Below are 14931 nucleotides of genomic sequence, written 5' to 3' on the forward strand. Positions count from 1 at the left end.
GCATTTTATGTTTTTATTTAGGCAGTCAGGCTGCTTGCTGCCATTTCATGATGTGATGGTGAAGAGTTGATGAACTCGACACAGTCTTCACGTAGAGTCCATTCAATTCTTTATTTCAAACCCACCTCTTTTTCTTCTCTTGTTAGACAGTGAGGATCCATGTATCCCAAGGATAAATTTGGCAGTATGTGATCCAATATTCTGGCACAGAACACCTACAGTGGAGAAAAGAAAGTAAGTCCAAGTAAATCTGCGTCTTTGTTCTGATCCACATTTCACCTAATTTACTGGAGGGATTGCACTGCCCTTTTCGCAATCAAGGTGAGAATATCAGGTACTCTGGTGTGAAGGTCACTCACTGACCCTCACAGGATTCTCTGTCCATTGGGATGAAAGCTTCTGGACAGGTCCCTTGACTTCCACACTTAAATCCCTGAAACGAATTTGCCTTTAGGCACAGCTGTGACTCAGAAAAACAAATTCATGGAATAGATTCAAGTTATATTTTAGATACTTGTTTGGGGAGTAAGGTTACAAGAGAGTGTGGAGAGAAGGCAGGAAATTGGGATTAAAAAGATTAAGAGCGGCCACGACTGGGATCATGTTAAAATATAATTAGATGTTGTGATATATTCAAGGGATGAGTTCAAAGACCTGGGTGGCCTTTTATTATCCTTGACATTTTTTGTGAGGACAAGTTAACAGAAATGGGCTTGCTTTTCTTTAGAACAGAGGACATCACTGCAGGAGTTCCTCAGGGTAGTGTCCTCGGCCCAACCATCATCAGCTGCTTCATCAATGACTTTCCTTCCATCATAAGGTCAGAAGTGGAGATGTTCACTGATGATTGCACAATGTTCAGCACCATTTGCAACTCCTCAGATACTGAAAAGGTCCATGTCCAAATGCAGCAAGACTTGGGACAATATCCAGGCTTGGGCTGACAAGTGGCAAGTAACATTTGTGCCACACAAGTGTCAGGCAACGACCATCTCCAACAAGAGAGAATCCAACCATCACCCCTCGATGTTCAATAGCATTACCATCACTGAATCGGCCACTATCAATATCGTGAGGGCTATCATTGACCAGGAACTGAACTGGACTAGCCATATAAACACTGTGGCTACAAGAGCAGGTCAGAGGCTAGGAATCGTGCAATGAATAACTCACCTCCTGATGCCCCAAAGCCTGTCCACCATCTACAAGGCACAAGTCAGGAGTGTGATGGAATATTCTCCACTTGCCTGGATCAGTGCAGCTCTCACTACACTCAAGAGGCTTGACACCATCCAGGGCAAAGCAGCCCGCCTGATTGGCACCACATCCACAAACATTCACTCCCTGCACCACTGATGCACATTAGCAGCAGTGTGTACTATCTACAAGATGCACTGCAGGAATTCACTAAGGCTCCTTCGACAGTACTTTCCAAACCCGCGACCACTACCAGCTAGAAGGACAAGGGCAGCAGATAGATGGGCGCGCCACTACCTGGAGGTTCCCCTCCAAGCCTCACGCCATCCTGACTTGGAAATATATCACCGTTCCTTCACTGTCACTGGGTCAAAATCCTGGAACTCCCTCCCTAACAGCGCTGTGGGTGTACCTACACCACATGGACTGCAGCAGTTCAAGAAGGCAGCTCACCACCACCTTCTCAAGGGCAACAAGGGATGGACAATAAATGCTGGCCCAGCCAGTGAAGTCCACATCCTGTGAATAAATTAAAAAAAAGGAGGGGTCGGGGTTACAAGGGCAAATGATTACAAGGGCAATGGTCAAAATCAACATGGCCAAATCGATTGAACTACTGGGGCTTCAAGTATTGAAAATGAGTTAGTTCAGAGTGTAAAGGGAAGTCTGGCAGAATCTCTCCATCCAAAGGGACATATATTTGTGGAATAGCTTAGCAGGGTAGGTCAATGTGGTAACTAGGCTCAGTTGGTGGTCAAGCCAACACTGACAGCACACTAAGATTGTCGATTCAAACCTCACTTTAGAACTTTGGGACATCATCACGGCTGACACTCCTCGTGTTGTACCAAGTGAGTGGATGAGGCACAAAACCTAGACACGGTCTGCTCACTGGATGTTTAAGATCTCTAGGCTCAAATCGAAAGAAGAGTAGGAGTTTTCTCCCCGTGTCCCGACCAACATTCCTCCCTCAACCATTAATCCCACTCTAAAACAAAACATATTAATTTCATTGCTGTTTGTGAGAATTTATTCAAATGGTTGGACTAGTAATCCGAGCGCCAGGACTGATAATCCCGAGAATGTGAGTTCAAATCCCACCATGGTAGTCTGAAAATTTAGATTCATATTGCTTTTAAAAAAATATAGAAATAAAAATTTGGTCTTAGCAAAGGTGACTGTGAAGCTGTTAGGTTGTCATAAAAACCCAACTGCTTCAATAAAGGGAAGGAAATCTGGTATCCTTGTCTGGTCTGGTCTATCCAGGCCCACACCAATGTTATTGATTCTTAACTGACCTCTGAAATGGCCAAGGAAGCCATTTGCTAGGATCAAACGACCAGACGATTATGGAATACAATGGTTCAAGAAGCTGGCTCACCACCACCTTCTTGAGGCAGCTAGGGGATGGGCATCAAATGCCAACTTCAGTAGTGATGCCGACATCCTGAAAATCATGAGTCTTACAGTCGCTTGGTAGTACAGAACATGAATATTGCTGAAGAGGGACATGTTGCCGAAGCTTTTTGTCGTGCACTCATCAGGACAAATGCAAGAATGCCAAATTTTTCTTCTTTTGTATGTTCGCTGTGATCATTTGAAATTTGGCATTCTTGTAATTGTCCTGATGAGTGCAGGATGAAAAGCTTCGGCAACAGGTCTCTCTTTTCAGCAATATACAATATTATTTTTAAATCATTGTTACTCGAGTCTACGCATTAACAGTCACCGCAGTTCAACCTCACGGATTATACATGATGTGCACTACAATGCTTTGTAAGGCCAGGACTTTCCATAACTTCAATTTTTTCATCTTTTATTCAAACAGCTTTATTGGGTTCAAGAGGCAGTTTGATGTGTTCTTAGGTTTAAGGCAGGCTTGTCCAACTCATGGCCCATTGGCCACTCTCTAGCCCCACATCCCTCTCTATCCAGCCCGTGCAGCCAGTGTTCAAAACACAGGTAAGTGAAGCGGAACATTCTGCAAGGAGCTGCTCCTCCAATCACAGGCCGTTTCTCTCCCGCTAATGCGGGAGAAGAACAGCCTCTGATTGGAGGAGCAGCAAACAGTTTGCTACATTCAGCCTGAGGCCTGAGTGGTGGTGAGTCTGCTGGGGAGAGGCTTTCAGTCAGGGAGGGGACAGAGAGAGAGAGAGAGAGAGAGACTGGCTGCCAGGGGGGGTGGGGAAACAAGGCCCCCTGTGTGTCAAGATGGCAGAGTGATGTTTGAAGCAACAGCAGGAACCAGGACAGCCGGAGTGTTAGAGCATGGAGAAAGAGATCTGTCCCAACCTCTCCTCACTGTTTTAATCTCCAAACCAGCCAAGCACGAGCGTGAGTGACTGTGGCGTGTGTGTGTGTGTGTGTGAATGTGTGTGTGTGTGAGAGAGAGAGTGTGTGTGAGAGAGAGTGTGTGTGAGACAGAGAGTGTGCGTGTGTGTGTGTGAGAGAGTGTGTGTGTGTGTGAGTCTTTGTGCGTAAGAGAGTGTGTATATGTGTGTGCGTGTGTGTATGTGTTTGAGAGAGAGAGGCTGTGTGCGCTTGTGTGTGTGTGAGTGTGTGTGTGTGAGAGAGAGAGTGTATGTGTGTGAGTGAGTGAGAGTGTGTGTATGTCTGTGTGTATGTGTGTGAGAGTGTGCGTGTGCACATGTGTGTGTGTTTCTGTGTGTGTGAGAGTGTGTGTGAGAGAGAGAGTATGTATGTCTGTGTGTGTGTGCGCGTGCGAGTGTGTGTGTGCGCGCGAGTGTGTGTGTCTGTGAGTGTGTGTGTTTGTGAGAGAGGGTATGTGTGTATGTGTGAGTGTGTGTTTGTGAGAGAGTGTGTGTGCTTGCGTGTGTGTATCTGTGCGTGAGTGTGTGTACGAGTATACATGTGTGCATGTGTGTGTGAGAATGTATGTGCATGTGTGTGTTTGTGTGCAAGAGTGTGTATATGTGTGTGTGTGTTTGTGTGTGTGTGTGAGAGAGAGAGGCTGTGTATGCATGTATGTGAGAGAGTGTGTGAGAGTTTGAGTGAGAATGTGTGTGCGTGTGTTTGTGTGCGAGAGAGAGTGCGTATATGTGTGTGTGTGTTTGTGTGCGTGTATGAGAGAGAGAGGTTGTGTGTGCATGTGTGTGACAGAGTGTGTGTGTGAGTTTGAGTGAGAATGTGTGTGCGTGTTTGTGTGTGAGAGTGCGTATATGTGTGAGTGTGTGTGTTTGCGTGCGTGTGTGAGAGAGAGAGGCTGTGCGTATATGTGTGAGAGAGAGAGTGTGTGTGTGTGTGTGTGAGAGAGAGAGAGGCTGTGTGCATGTGTGTGAGAGAGTGTGTGTGAGAGTTTGAGTGAGAATGTGTGTGCATGTTTGTGTGTGAGAGAGAGTGCATATATGTGTGAGTGTGTGTGTGTTTGAGTGCGTGCGTGTGTGAGGGAGGCTGTGCGTATATGTGTGAGAGAGTGTGTTGCTATGATATTGTTTTTTTGCTGCAAGTTTTTTATTTTCTTCGTGCCTCAACTTTTTTTTTTGAAATTTGTGTTTAATGTTGCGCCAAACCTTATCTTTCCAAAATTTGCTCAGCAGCCTGTTCAGTGAGAAAAAAAATTGAAGTGTGGCCCCTCATGCAAAAGGTTGGACGGGCCTGGGCGAAGGGGTATGGGTGGGGAAGTGGCACGTGGGTGGAGTCTATGGGCGGGAGTTTTCGCTCGTTGGGCACGCGCAATCGGCGGGCCCGGGAGCGGACAGGAAACAGGCCCCCAGCCACAATCGGCCCCCCGGAAGTGATTTCACGCTGGCTGGCCAATTAACAGCTGAGAAAGGCTCAGCCCTGCCCTTGGGGGCGGCAAGAGGGCGGGCGGGCATCAATGCCACTGCGGGTGCCGGAGAGCGTTTCCAGCGAGCTCCCTGAAGGCAGGCAGATGGCCCGGGGAGCTCCGAACCTCCGCAGAATAAAGGAAACTACAAAAATGCTGTAAAATATGTCCATGCAGCACAATCAAGTACCTGAAAGCCAAACCTCACTAATAAAAAAAAACAGTTCCCCAGACATCTCTTTTTATTTTGTTTCCCCACGGAGGTTCCATCCAGCCCTGGATCGAGGTCTGAGCAAAAATGTAAAGGCCGCCCGGCCGATTGGCCTGTCCACCCACCGTCAAAGTGGACGGGCCACGAAAAATCGCTTACAATTGCCTCCTCAATGGGCTTAATTACCCGCTTCAATGTCGGCGGGTAATGGGGGGGCATTTCTGACTGCCGTGCATGTCCACTGAGCGAGATATCGTGCAAGCACGCGATGACATCGGGACGCTCGCTCGCCCAAGGGACATGAAATCCTGGCCAATGAGAGGGGAGGGAGCTTAATGAGGCAAATATCCTTTACCTGTGCCTAAGAATGTTAAGGAACTAAGCATTCAGAAGAAACATAGGTGTCTTATATGTTGCAAAGAGCGGACCAACTACTACTATGTTTAATAAAAGCAGGAAAAGCAGATGAGGAGAAACTTGATTAGCCAGAGAGTGGTGAATCTATGGAATTCATTGCCACAGAAGGCTGTGGAGGCCAGGTCACTGAGTGTATTTAAGACGGAGATAGATAGGTTCTTGATTGGTAAGGGGATCAAAGGTTACAGGGAGAAGGCAGGAGAATGGGGTTGAGAAACTTATCAGCCATGATTGTATGGCGGAGCAGACTCGATGGGCCGAATGGCCTAATTTCTGCTCCTCTGTCTTATGGTCCTTATGGAAATGCTGGAAAAACTCAGCAGGCCTGGCAGCGTCTGTGGAGAGAGAAACAGAGTTTACGTTTCGAGTCCGTATGACTCTCCTTCAGAGCTAAAGAGAAGTAGAAATGTGACGTGATGGATTTTATACTGTTTAAGAGGGGTTGGAGCAAAATGGGAGGTCAGGGATCGGTGAGAGCTAAGGAGAGATTGACAAAGATTTCATGGACACAAGACAAAGGGGGTGCTACTGGTCGTGTTAAAGACTAAAGGAGGTGCCGACAGTGGCATAAAGGTAAGATAGCAGAAGGTGTTAATAGCAGAACAAGGGTCAAAGCAAAACATAGAAACAAGTGACAGATGGCATTATGGGGGCAGTGGCAGGCGATTGTGAAAAATGGATTAAAAAAAGGATATAAAATATAAATTAAAAAATGAATAAATAAATATAAATAAATAAAAAATTGGTAAAAATGGATTTTAAAAAAGGGATAAAGGTAGAGGAGAGTGTTTATGGTCTGGCGTTGTTGAACTCAATGTTACATCCGGAAGGCTGTAAAGTGCCTAATGGGAAGATGAGGTGCTGTTCCTTTAGCTTGCGTTGGGCTTCACTGGAACGTTGCAGCAGGCTGATGTTTATCTCATTCTCCAGTCAAGATATCAGCAGTGTTTTGGACAGAATAGCTCATGGCTGCTCAGAACTGGGTTTTCCCTCCCATAACCAGATGGGATGTTGGCGGACAAGGAGCAGGTCAATCACTGCATTCCTGCTCCATGCTAGATCCAACCCCCTCCTCCGCTATTCCACACCCATTCCCCACTGGCGAGGAAAGAACAGAGATGGGATCTGGGTTCTCAACAGATTTCCACCCGCTGTACTGCAAATCCCTTGGATTGCCCTGGGAATGATGGTAGTAACCTGTGATAGTCTTTGAATGGAGTGAAAAGCCCCAGGAGAGGCCCCAAAGCCTTGCTTTAGTGCTCAGTCAGGGGTCAGAATTTAAAGAAAAATGATTCATCTCTTTCTACTTGCGAGGCCTCAATTTGAGTTTAGTCCCCGAACCACATTCTTCTGTACAGCCAGGCTGCTGCCATCTCACAAAGGCCTGTCCTCCCTCTTGGTTGTAGGGATGCCTTTGGCAGGTTGAACTGATGTGCAAACAACCCCTCGAACTGACCAGTAGGATTTGGTGGTGGGGTCTCGTGGGAAGAACTGACCATCCCTCACCACCTGGATCCCACGTGAAGCGCTGGGTGCCGCTGGAAGCGAATCCCACCAATAAGTGGGGGCCTTCCATCATAGGGAATGGGAATTGGTGAAAATTGTCCCAGGGGTGGAATTCTTTTAATGAAGCGTAGGGGGTGTTTTTACCTTCATAGGCATCGCTGACTCAGGATTCATTAACACCAAGGGCGCTACAAAAATAACTCCAGCAATGTCGTCAGGTCTCTCATGCACAACGTAGATTGCCATCAATCCTCCCTGAAATGCAAGACGAGGCAGAATTACAACAGCAACACGATTAGGCAAAGCCCTTGATGTGCTCAGTGGGTGTAGGTGCTACTTATTGTGGTGCGAGGCCACACGGGTGTGAAGGGTCCAGCTGCGATTCCCGCTCCGTACTGGGATAGTCCCGTCCATGGCAACAATTTGATTCAGTGGCCGGTGAAATTTGTCCGGTTGGCAGTGAGGAAAAGGACATTAGAGGACTGACAGCCCAGATTAACACCCCACACAGTTATCTTCTCCCCTTAACAATAAACTTGCATTTATATAGCACCTTTAACATAGTAAAACAGGGGGAGGCGCTGGCATAGTGGTTGTTATGAGACAGCCTTTCGGTAAAGCTAAGTTACTTAACATTCCCAGAGGGAAACTTTAAACAACTGTAATAACCTATATTTTTAAGTGTTATGTTTGAGATGCAACTCTAAATTCAGGAATCAGAACACCAGTTCACGAGAGGTTTTACATTAATCTAAATGAAACATTTCATTAATTTACACAGGTTAAATACATGTACATCGCTACAAATTACCGCTATCATAACATTTAACAAATTCCCAAACTAATCTCCAATAAGGCAACAGCAACCCATAGACTTAACCAGACACCAAGGCAAAGCATTTTCATCTTTCGAGTTCAAAATGAGGTTCCTTTCACTTTGGTTCCTGTGGAGACAGATGTAGGCTCACAGCTACTTCGATCTTACATCGTCTCTGCCCCGCACACACGAAAGCTGCTGAAGTTATACCCAGCACATCTCACTGAATCTAAATTCTCATTGTATCACCAGCCTCTTTGAACTCCAACTCTTCTAACAATAAAACCCCTTTCATAGTACCAATTTTATTAGCAATATAAACATATTGCTTGGTCTCTGCTCGCTAGGTGCCAAATTTCGCCCCACTTCTTGAATACTCTATTCAAAAAATGCAGATGAACTCTGCCTCTCTTACATCTGAAAACTATTACACATCAAAGCACCCAGACTAGCTGGCTTTAATCCAATTAAGACACACCCACAGACTAAACCTCTATTTCAAAAGAAAAATATTTTCCAATAATATTATATGTACATTAATAGCTTCATGACAGTAGTATTGTCACTGAACTGGTATTCCAGAGACCCAGCATAATGCTCTAGGGACCAGGGTTAGAATCCATCACAGCAGATGGTGAAATTTGAATTCAATCAAAATCTGGAATTAAAAGTCTGATAATGACCACAAAACCATTGCCAATTGTCGTAAAAGCCCATCGGGTTCACTAATGTCCTTTAGGGAAGGAAATCCTTACCTGGTCTGGTCTACATGTGACTCCAGACCCACGGCCAATGTGGTTGGCTCTTAACTGCCCTCTGAACAAGGATAATTAGGGATGGGCAATAAATGCTGGCCTCGCCAGTGATGCCCACATCCCATAAACAAATTAAAAAAACAGTGTCAAGTCTCTTGAATGTTGTTGGAAATGCACTCATCCAGGCAGATGGGGAGTATTCTCTCACAGTCCTGACTTGTGCCTTGTAGATGGTGGACAGGCTTCGGGGAGTCAGGAGGTGAGTTACTCACCACAGGATTCCTAGCCCCTGACCTGCTCTTGTAGCCACAGTATTTATATGGCTAGCCCAGTTCAGTTTCTGGTCAATGGTAACACTCAGGATGTTGTTAGTGGGGGATTCAGTGATGGTAATGCCATTGAACATCAAGGGGCGATGGTTGGATTCTCTCTTGTTGGAGATGGTCATTGCCTGACATTTGTGTGACACAAATGTTACGTGCCACTTGTCAGCCCAAGCCTGGATATTGTCCAGGCCTTGATGCATTTGGACATGGACTGCTTCAGTATCTGAGGAGTTGTGAATGGTGTTGAACATCATGCAATCATCAGTGAACATCTCCACTTCTGACCTTATGCTGGAAGGAAGGTCATTGATGAAGCATCTGAAGATGGTTGGGCCGAGGACACTACCCTGAGGAATTCCTGCAGTGATGTCCTGGAGCCGAGATGACTGACCTCCAACAACCACAACAATCTCCTTTTATGCTAGGTATGACTCCAACTAGCAGAGAGCTTTCCCCTTGATTCCCATTGACTCCAGTTTTGCTAGGTCTCCTTGATGCCACACTCGCTCAAATGCTGCCTTGATGTCAAGGGCAGTCACTCTCACCTCATGTCAGGAGTTCAGCTCTTTTGTCCATGTATGAACCAAGGCTGTAATGAGGTCAGGAGCTGAGTGACCCTGGCGGAACCCAACTGGGCATCAGTGAGCAGGTTATTGCTGAGCAAGTGCTGCTTGATAGCACAGTTGATAACTCCTTCCATTACTTTACTGATGATCAAGAGTAAACTGATGGGGCGGTAATTGGCCGGGTTGGATTTGATCTGCTTTTTGTGTCCAGGACATAACTGGGCAATTTTCCACATAGCTGGGTAGATGCCAGTATTGTAGCTGTACTGGAACAGCTTGGCTAGGGGTGCGATAAGTTCTGGAGCACAAGTCTTCAATACTATTGCTGGAATATTGTCAGGGCCCATAGCCTTTGCAGTCTCCAGTGCCTTCAGCCATTTCTTGATATCACGTGGAGTGAATCGAACTGGCTGAAGACTGGCATCTGTAATGCTGGGGACCTTGGAAGAGGCAGAGATGGATCATCCACTCGGCACTTCTGGCTGAAGATTGTAGCAAATGCTTCAGCCTTATCTTTTGCACTGATGTGCTGGGCTCCTCCATCATTGAGTATCGGGATATTTGTGAAGCCTCCTCCTCCAGTGAGTTGTTTAATTGTCTACCACCATTCACGACTGGATGTGTCAGGACTGCAGAGCTTAGATCTGATCCATTGGTCATGGGATTGCTTAACCCTGTCTATTATTTGCTGCTTATGCTGTTTGGGACGCAAGTAATCATGTTACAGCTTCACCAGGTTGACACCTCATTTTGAGGTATGCCTGGTGCTGCTCCTGGCATACCCTCCTGCACTCTTCATTGAACCAGGATTGATGGTAATGATAGAGTGGGGGATATGCCAGGCCATGGGGTTACAGATTGTGTTCGAGTTCAATTCTGCTACTGCTGATGGCCCACAGTGCCTCATGGATGTCCAGTTGCTCAATCTGGTAGAAATCCATTTAGCACAGTGCTAAATTTAGCACGCAACACAATGGAGGGTGGGACAGGACATACCCAGTGATAGCGATGTCTGGGACATTATCTGTAAGATATGATTTCATGAGGATGACCACGTCAGGCTGTTGCTTGACTAGTCTGTGAGACAGCTCTCCCAATTTTGGCACTAGCCCCCAGATGTTAGTAAGGAGGAGTTTGCAGGTTCGACAGGGCTGAGATAGTCGTTGTCGGTGCCAGGTGGTCCATCCGACTAGTTTCGTCCCTTTTTTGTAACAACTAAGTGGCTTGCTAGGCCATTTCAGAATCAACCACATTGCTGTGGGTCTGGGGTCACATGTAGGCCAGACCAAGTAAAGATGGCAGATTTCCTCCCCTAAATGAGCCAGATGGGGTTTTTACAACAATGGTTCCATGGTCATCATTGGACATTTATCCCAGATTTTTATTGAATTCAAATTCCATCTGCCATGGTGGGATTCAAACCCTGGTCCCTAGAGCATTACTAGTCTAGCAACAATACCCCTATGCCATCAACTCCCCCTCGTTGAATGGCGGAACAGGTTGAAGGGTCTGACTGGCCTCCTCCTGTTCTACGTTCCTAGGTGGAGACTAGAAGGTGCAAGGCTGAACCCCTGGACCATGGTAATTTTGCTGCTAATTGCTGTGAGGTGTTAATGTAAGTCTCAGCACTCTGTCAACCCTGAGGGACGGAGTGAGGGGTGAAGACTGGGCAGCTGCACCCAAGATACTTTTCCCCGCCGAAATTTAACGTCTTCAGGAGATGAGGAAAGAAAAGTGAGGGAAAATACTGACAAAAAAAGAATCTAAGATTTTGATCCAACAAGATCGAAATACAATGCTGCAAACAACTGTTATCAGCTGACTTCGAGGCAAAGAGGTCAGCTAAGGTCATTTGCATTTGTTTTTCTTAAAAGGGCTTTGCCACCACCCGTTAGGTAAATATTTTGCCTGCACCTTGCAATGCTATCATTCACATCGATTGATATTTTTGCAGTGTTTGCCTATGACAAAATTGGAAGATTTCCCATTTGGTACTTGCGCCAGCTTAGAACAGAGTAAAGACTGCACTGAGGGAGTGCTACACTGTTGTAAGTGCTGTTCATGCCTGATTCAGGTGGACACTAAACATCATGTGGTAGTATTTGAAGGTAAGCATGAGTATCCAGGCCAATATTCCTCCCTCCATCAATGCAATTGGAAAAGAAATAAATATAAAGATCACCCAGCCCCTGCTGCTGCCACTGGGATCCTGCTTTGTAATAACATGGCCTCCTCATCTGTCTACCTACCAAACAAAGTTGCTGTGCTTCAATGTCATCCATTGGGCACAAGCACTTTGCAAAGTTTGCAAGGGTGAAACACGAGACCGTATAAACACACATCTTCCTTAAAATTGTTTTCAGAAGGAATGGGATTTTCATTCGCCTCCTTTTCCGCCCCCAAGCATCTTTTCCCCTTTTCAATTTATACCGAGCCAGATAGAATTTACTAAGCAGAAACAGGCCACTCGACCCAACAGCTTCCCGTGCTGGGCCTTCTCACACCCCCCCTTTTTAACCTCAACGCAACCAGCATAATGCACAAATGGACAAAAATACAGCATCCATTCCCCGAGGATTAACAGTGTCGAGGCATAAATCTATATTCGGACCTGAATTAAAGAGCCTTGGGCAGCAGTGTTCGACTGTCACATGCTGTTAGCTGGTTCCCAGGCTCTGACTGAAATTGCCTTTACTGTAATTTACACTTTAATGACCTGGTCGCGCCAGGAGGCTTTAATCAATGATTCCTGTGTAAAGATTTTGCAATGAAGCACTAAGGTTCTAATAACGTAGATCGGGAAAGACAATTCCCACTGTCTGGCGAACTGGCAACTAGAGGACACAAACTTAAGGTCAGCCTCAAAGGAACAAAGGAATCAGGTGAGGAGAAATGTACCTTACACAGAGAACTGTTAGGGGTAGGATCACAGACTCATATCCAGGTCCGGAACTTTCCAGCTCCCAACTGCGGCGGGTTCCTCTGTGGTGGGTGCGGCGAGACATTCAAACTATCGTTCACTTCGGAGGGGTCGGAAAATCCCGCCCGTAGGGTGATTGCAGCGTAGGAGGTCACTCAGCTGGTCCTGTCGACGCCAGCTCTCTACAAGAGCAGCTCACCCAGCCCTGCTCCCCTACCCTTTCCCTGTGGCCCTGCAAACCTTTTCTCTTCCGATATTGATCCAATTTCCTTTTTAAAGCCATGATTGAATCTTCCTGCACTCAGTCTCTGGCAGTGCATTCTAGACCCTAGCCACTCGCTGCTGCGTGAAAAGATTTTTCCTCAGTCACCACTGGCTCTTTCGCCAATCGCCTTAAATCTGTGTCCTCTGGTCCTCCACCCTTAGGCCAACGGGAACAGTTTCCCTCTATCTACTCTGTCTAGACCCCTCATCACTATCAAATCTCCTTTCAACCTTAACGACTAAAGGCCTATACAGGTCTTGAGTTTTCTTTAACAGTTTGCAGAGAGAGAGTTGGATCAAGACGAGGGCTACATTTCTACCCAGGAAAAATGACTTAATTACGTTTATTTCTCAGTATGTCTACTACTCAAAGACATGTCTTGTGTCTGGACTTGGATAAAAGTACTTTGTTGCAACCATCGTTCAGGTTGGAATTATTTTACAATATGTTATGACTATAAGAGTTGATACCATTTGGAATGCACAGACTTCAAGGGTGGTGGAAATAGATTCAAAGCAACTTTCAAAAAAGAATTGGATAAATATTTCAAGGGTAGATCATTTTTCAGGGCTGTGAGGAAAGAGCAGGGGGTGGGGCATGGGAATGACATGGTTCGTTCAAAGAGTCGACACAGGCATGATGGACCAAATGGCCTCCTGCTGGCTTGTATCATTCTCCAATTTGATATAAACAGGCCAATATGTGTCTACTCTCTAGCCAGGAGATGAGTGTCAATGGACAGGTTTGGCTAATCCCCAGTTTTAATACTTGTCCTGGTTGCAGACAGACATTGCTCAGTTGTTTCTCTTACCCAACCACCTTTACACTGAGAGCGATTGATGGGGACAGCATAGAGAGTGCTTTACTCTGTATCTAACCCCGTGCTGTACCTGCCCTGGGAGTGTTTGATGGGGACAGTGTTGAGGGAGCTTTACTCTGTATCTAACCCCGTGCTGTACCTGTCCTGGGAGTGTTTGATGGGGACAGTGTAGAGGGAGCTTTACTCTGTATCTAACCCCGTGCTGTATCTGCCCTGGGAGTGTTTGATGGAGACAGTGTAGAGGGAACTTTACTCTGTATCTAACCCTGTGCTGTACCTGTCCTGGGAGTGTTTGATGGGGACAGTGTAGAGGGAGCTTTACTCTGTATCTAACCCCGTGCTGTACCTGCCCTGGGAGTGTTTGATGTGGACAGTGTAGAGGGAGCTTTACTCTGTATCTAACCCCGTGCTGTACCTGTCCTGGGAGTGTTTGATGGGGACAGCGTAGAGAGTGCTTTACTCTGTATCTAACCCCGTGCTGTACCTGTCCTGGGAGTGTTTGATGGGGACAATGCAGAGGGAGCTTTACTCTGTATCTAACCCCGTGCTGTACCTGCCCTGGGAGTGTTTGATGGGGAGTGTTGAGGGAGCTTTACTCTGTATCTAACCCCGTGCTGTACCTGCCCTGGGAGTGTTTGATGGAGACAGTGTAGAGGGAACTTTACTCTGTATCTAACCCTGTGCTGTACCTGTCCTGGGAGTGTTTGATGGGGACAGCGTAGAGAGTGCTTTACTCTGTATCTAACCCCGTGCTGTACCTGTCCTGGGAGTGTTTGATGGGGACAGTGTAGAGGGACCTTTACTCTGTATCTAAGCCCGTGCTGTACCTGCCCTGGGAGTGTTTGATGGGGACAGTGTAGAGGGACCTTTACTCTGTATCTAACCCCGTGCTGTACCTGTCCTGGGAGTGTTTGATGGGGACAATGTAGAGGGAGCTTTACTCTGTATCTAACCCCGTGCTGTACCTGTCCTGGGAGTGTTTGATGGGGACGGTGTAGAGGGAGCTTTACTCTGTATCTAACCCCATGCTGTACCCTCCCTGGGAGTGTTTGATGGGGACGGTGTAGAGGGAGCTTTACTCTGTATCTAACCCCGTGCTGTACCTGTCCTGGGAGTGTTTGATGGGGACAGTGTAGAGGGAGCTTTACTCTGTATCTAACCCCGTGCTTTACCTGCCCTGGGAGTGTTTGATGCTGACATTTACTGATGAAATGTTAAGTGTTCCATCTCAGAGAGCTAAAAGTCTCCATCCTGATGAACACAAAATTTATTTGAAAAAACTGACACCATCAATTGGAGTGAAAAACAATTAACAGTTTGAGCTCGTGTGTAAATTCAAAGTGG

At 46.4% G+C, this 14931-nt stretch overlaps 1 protein-coding gene across 2 annotated transcripts in view; it reads right to left on the minus strand.

The window, feature by feature from the left end:
• Window positions 1–14931, minus strand: part of LOC144681493 (monoglyceride lipase-like) — an 84568-nt gene that overhangs the window by 26403 nt on the left and 43234 nt on the right. The window contains exons 5-6 of one of the 2 annotated variants that reach the window (XM_078543118.1): window positions 7263–7373; window positions 126–215 (exon numbers count right to left, since the gene is read on the minus strand). In XM_078543118.1, coding sequence (XP_078399244.1) covers window positions 126–215; window positions 7263–7373 — 201 coding nt within the window. The remainder of the gene's footprint in view (window positions 1–125; window positions 216–7262; window positions 7374–14931) is intronic. The other variant, XM_078543119.1, reaches the window with a different exon arrangement.

Source organism: Cetorhinus maximus, chromosome 6, assembly GCF_964194155.1.
Source record: "Cetorhinus maximus chromosome 6, sCetMax3.hap1.1, whole genome shotgun sequence".
NCBI classification, from domain to species: Eukaryota; Metazoa; Chordata; class Chondrichthyes; order Lamniformes; family Cetorhinidae; genus Cetorhinus; species Cetorhinus maximus.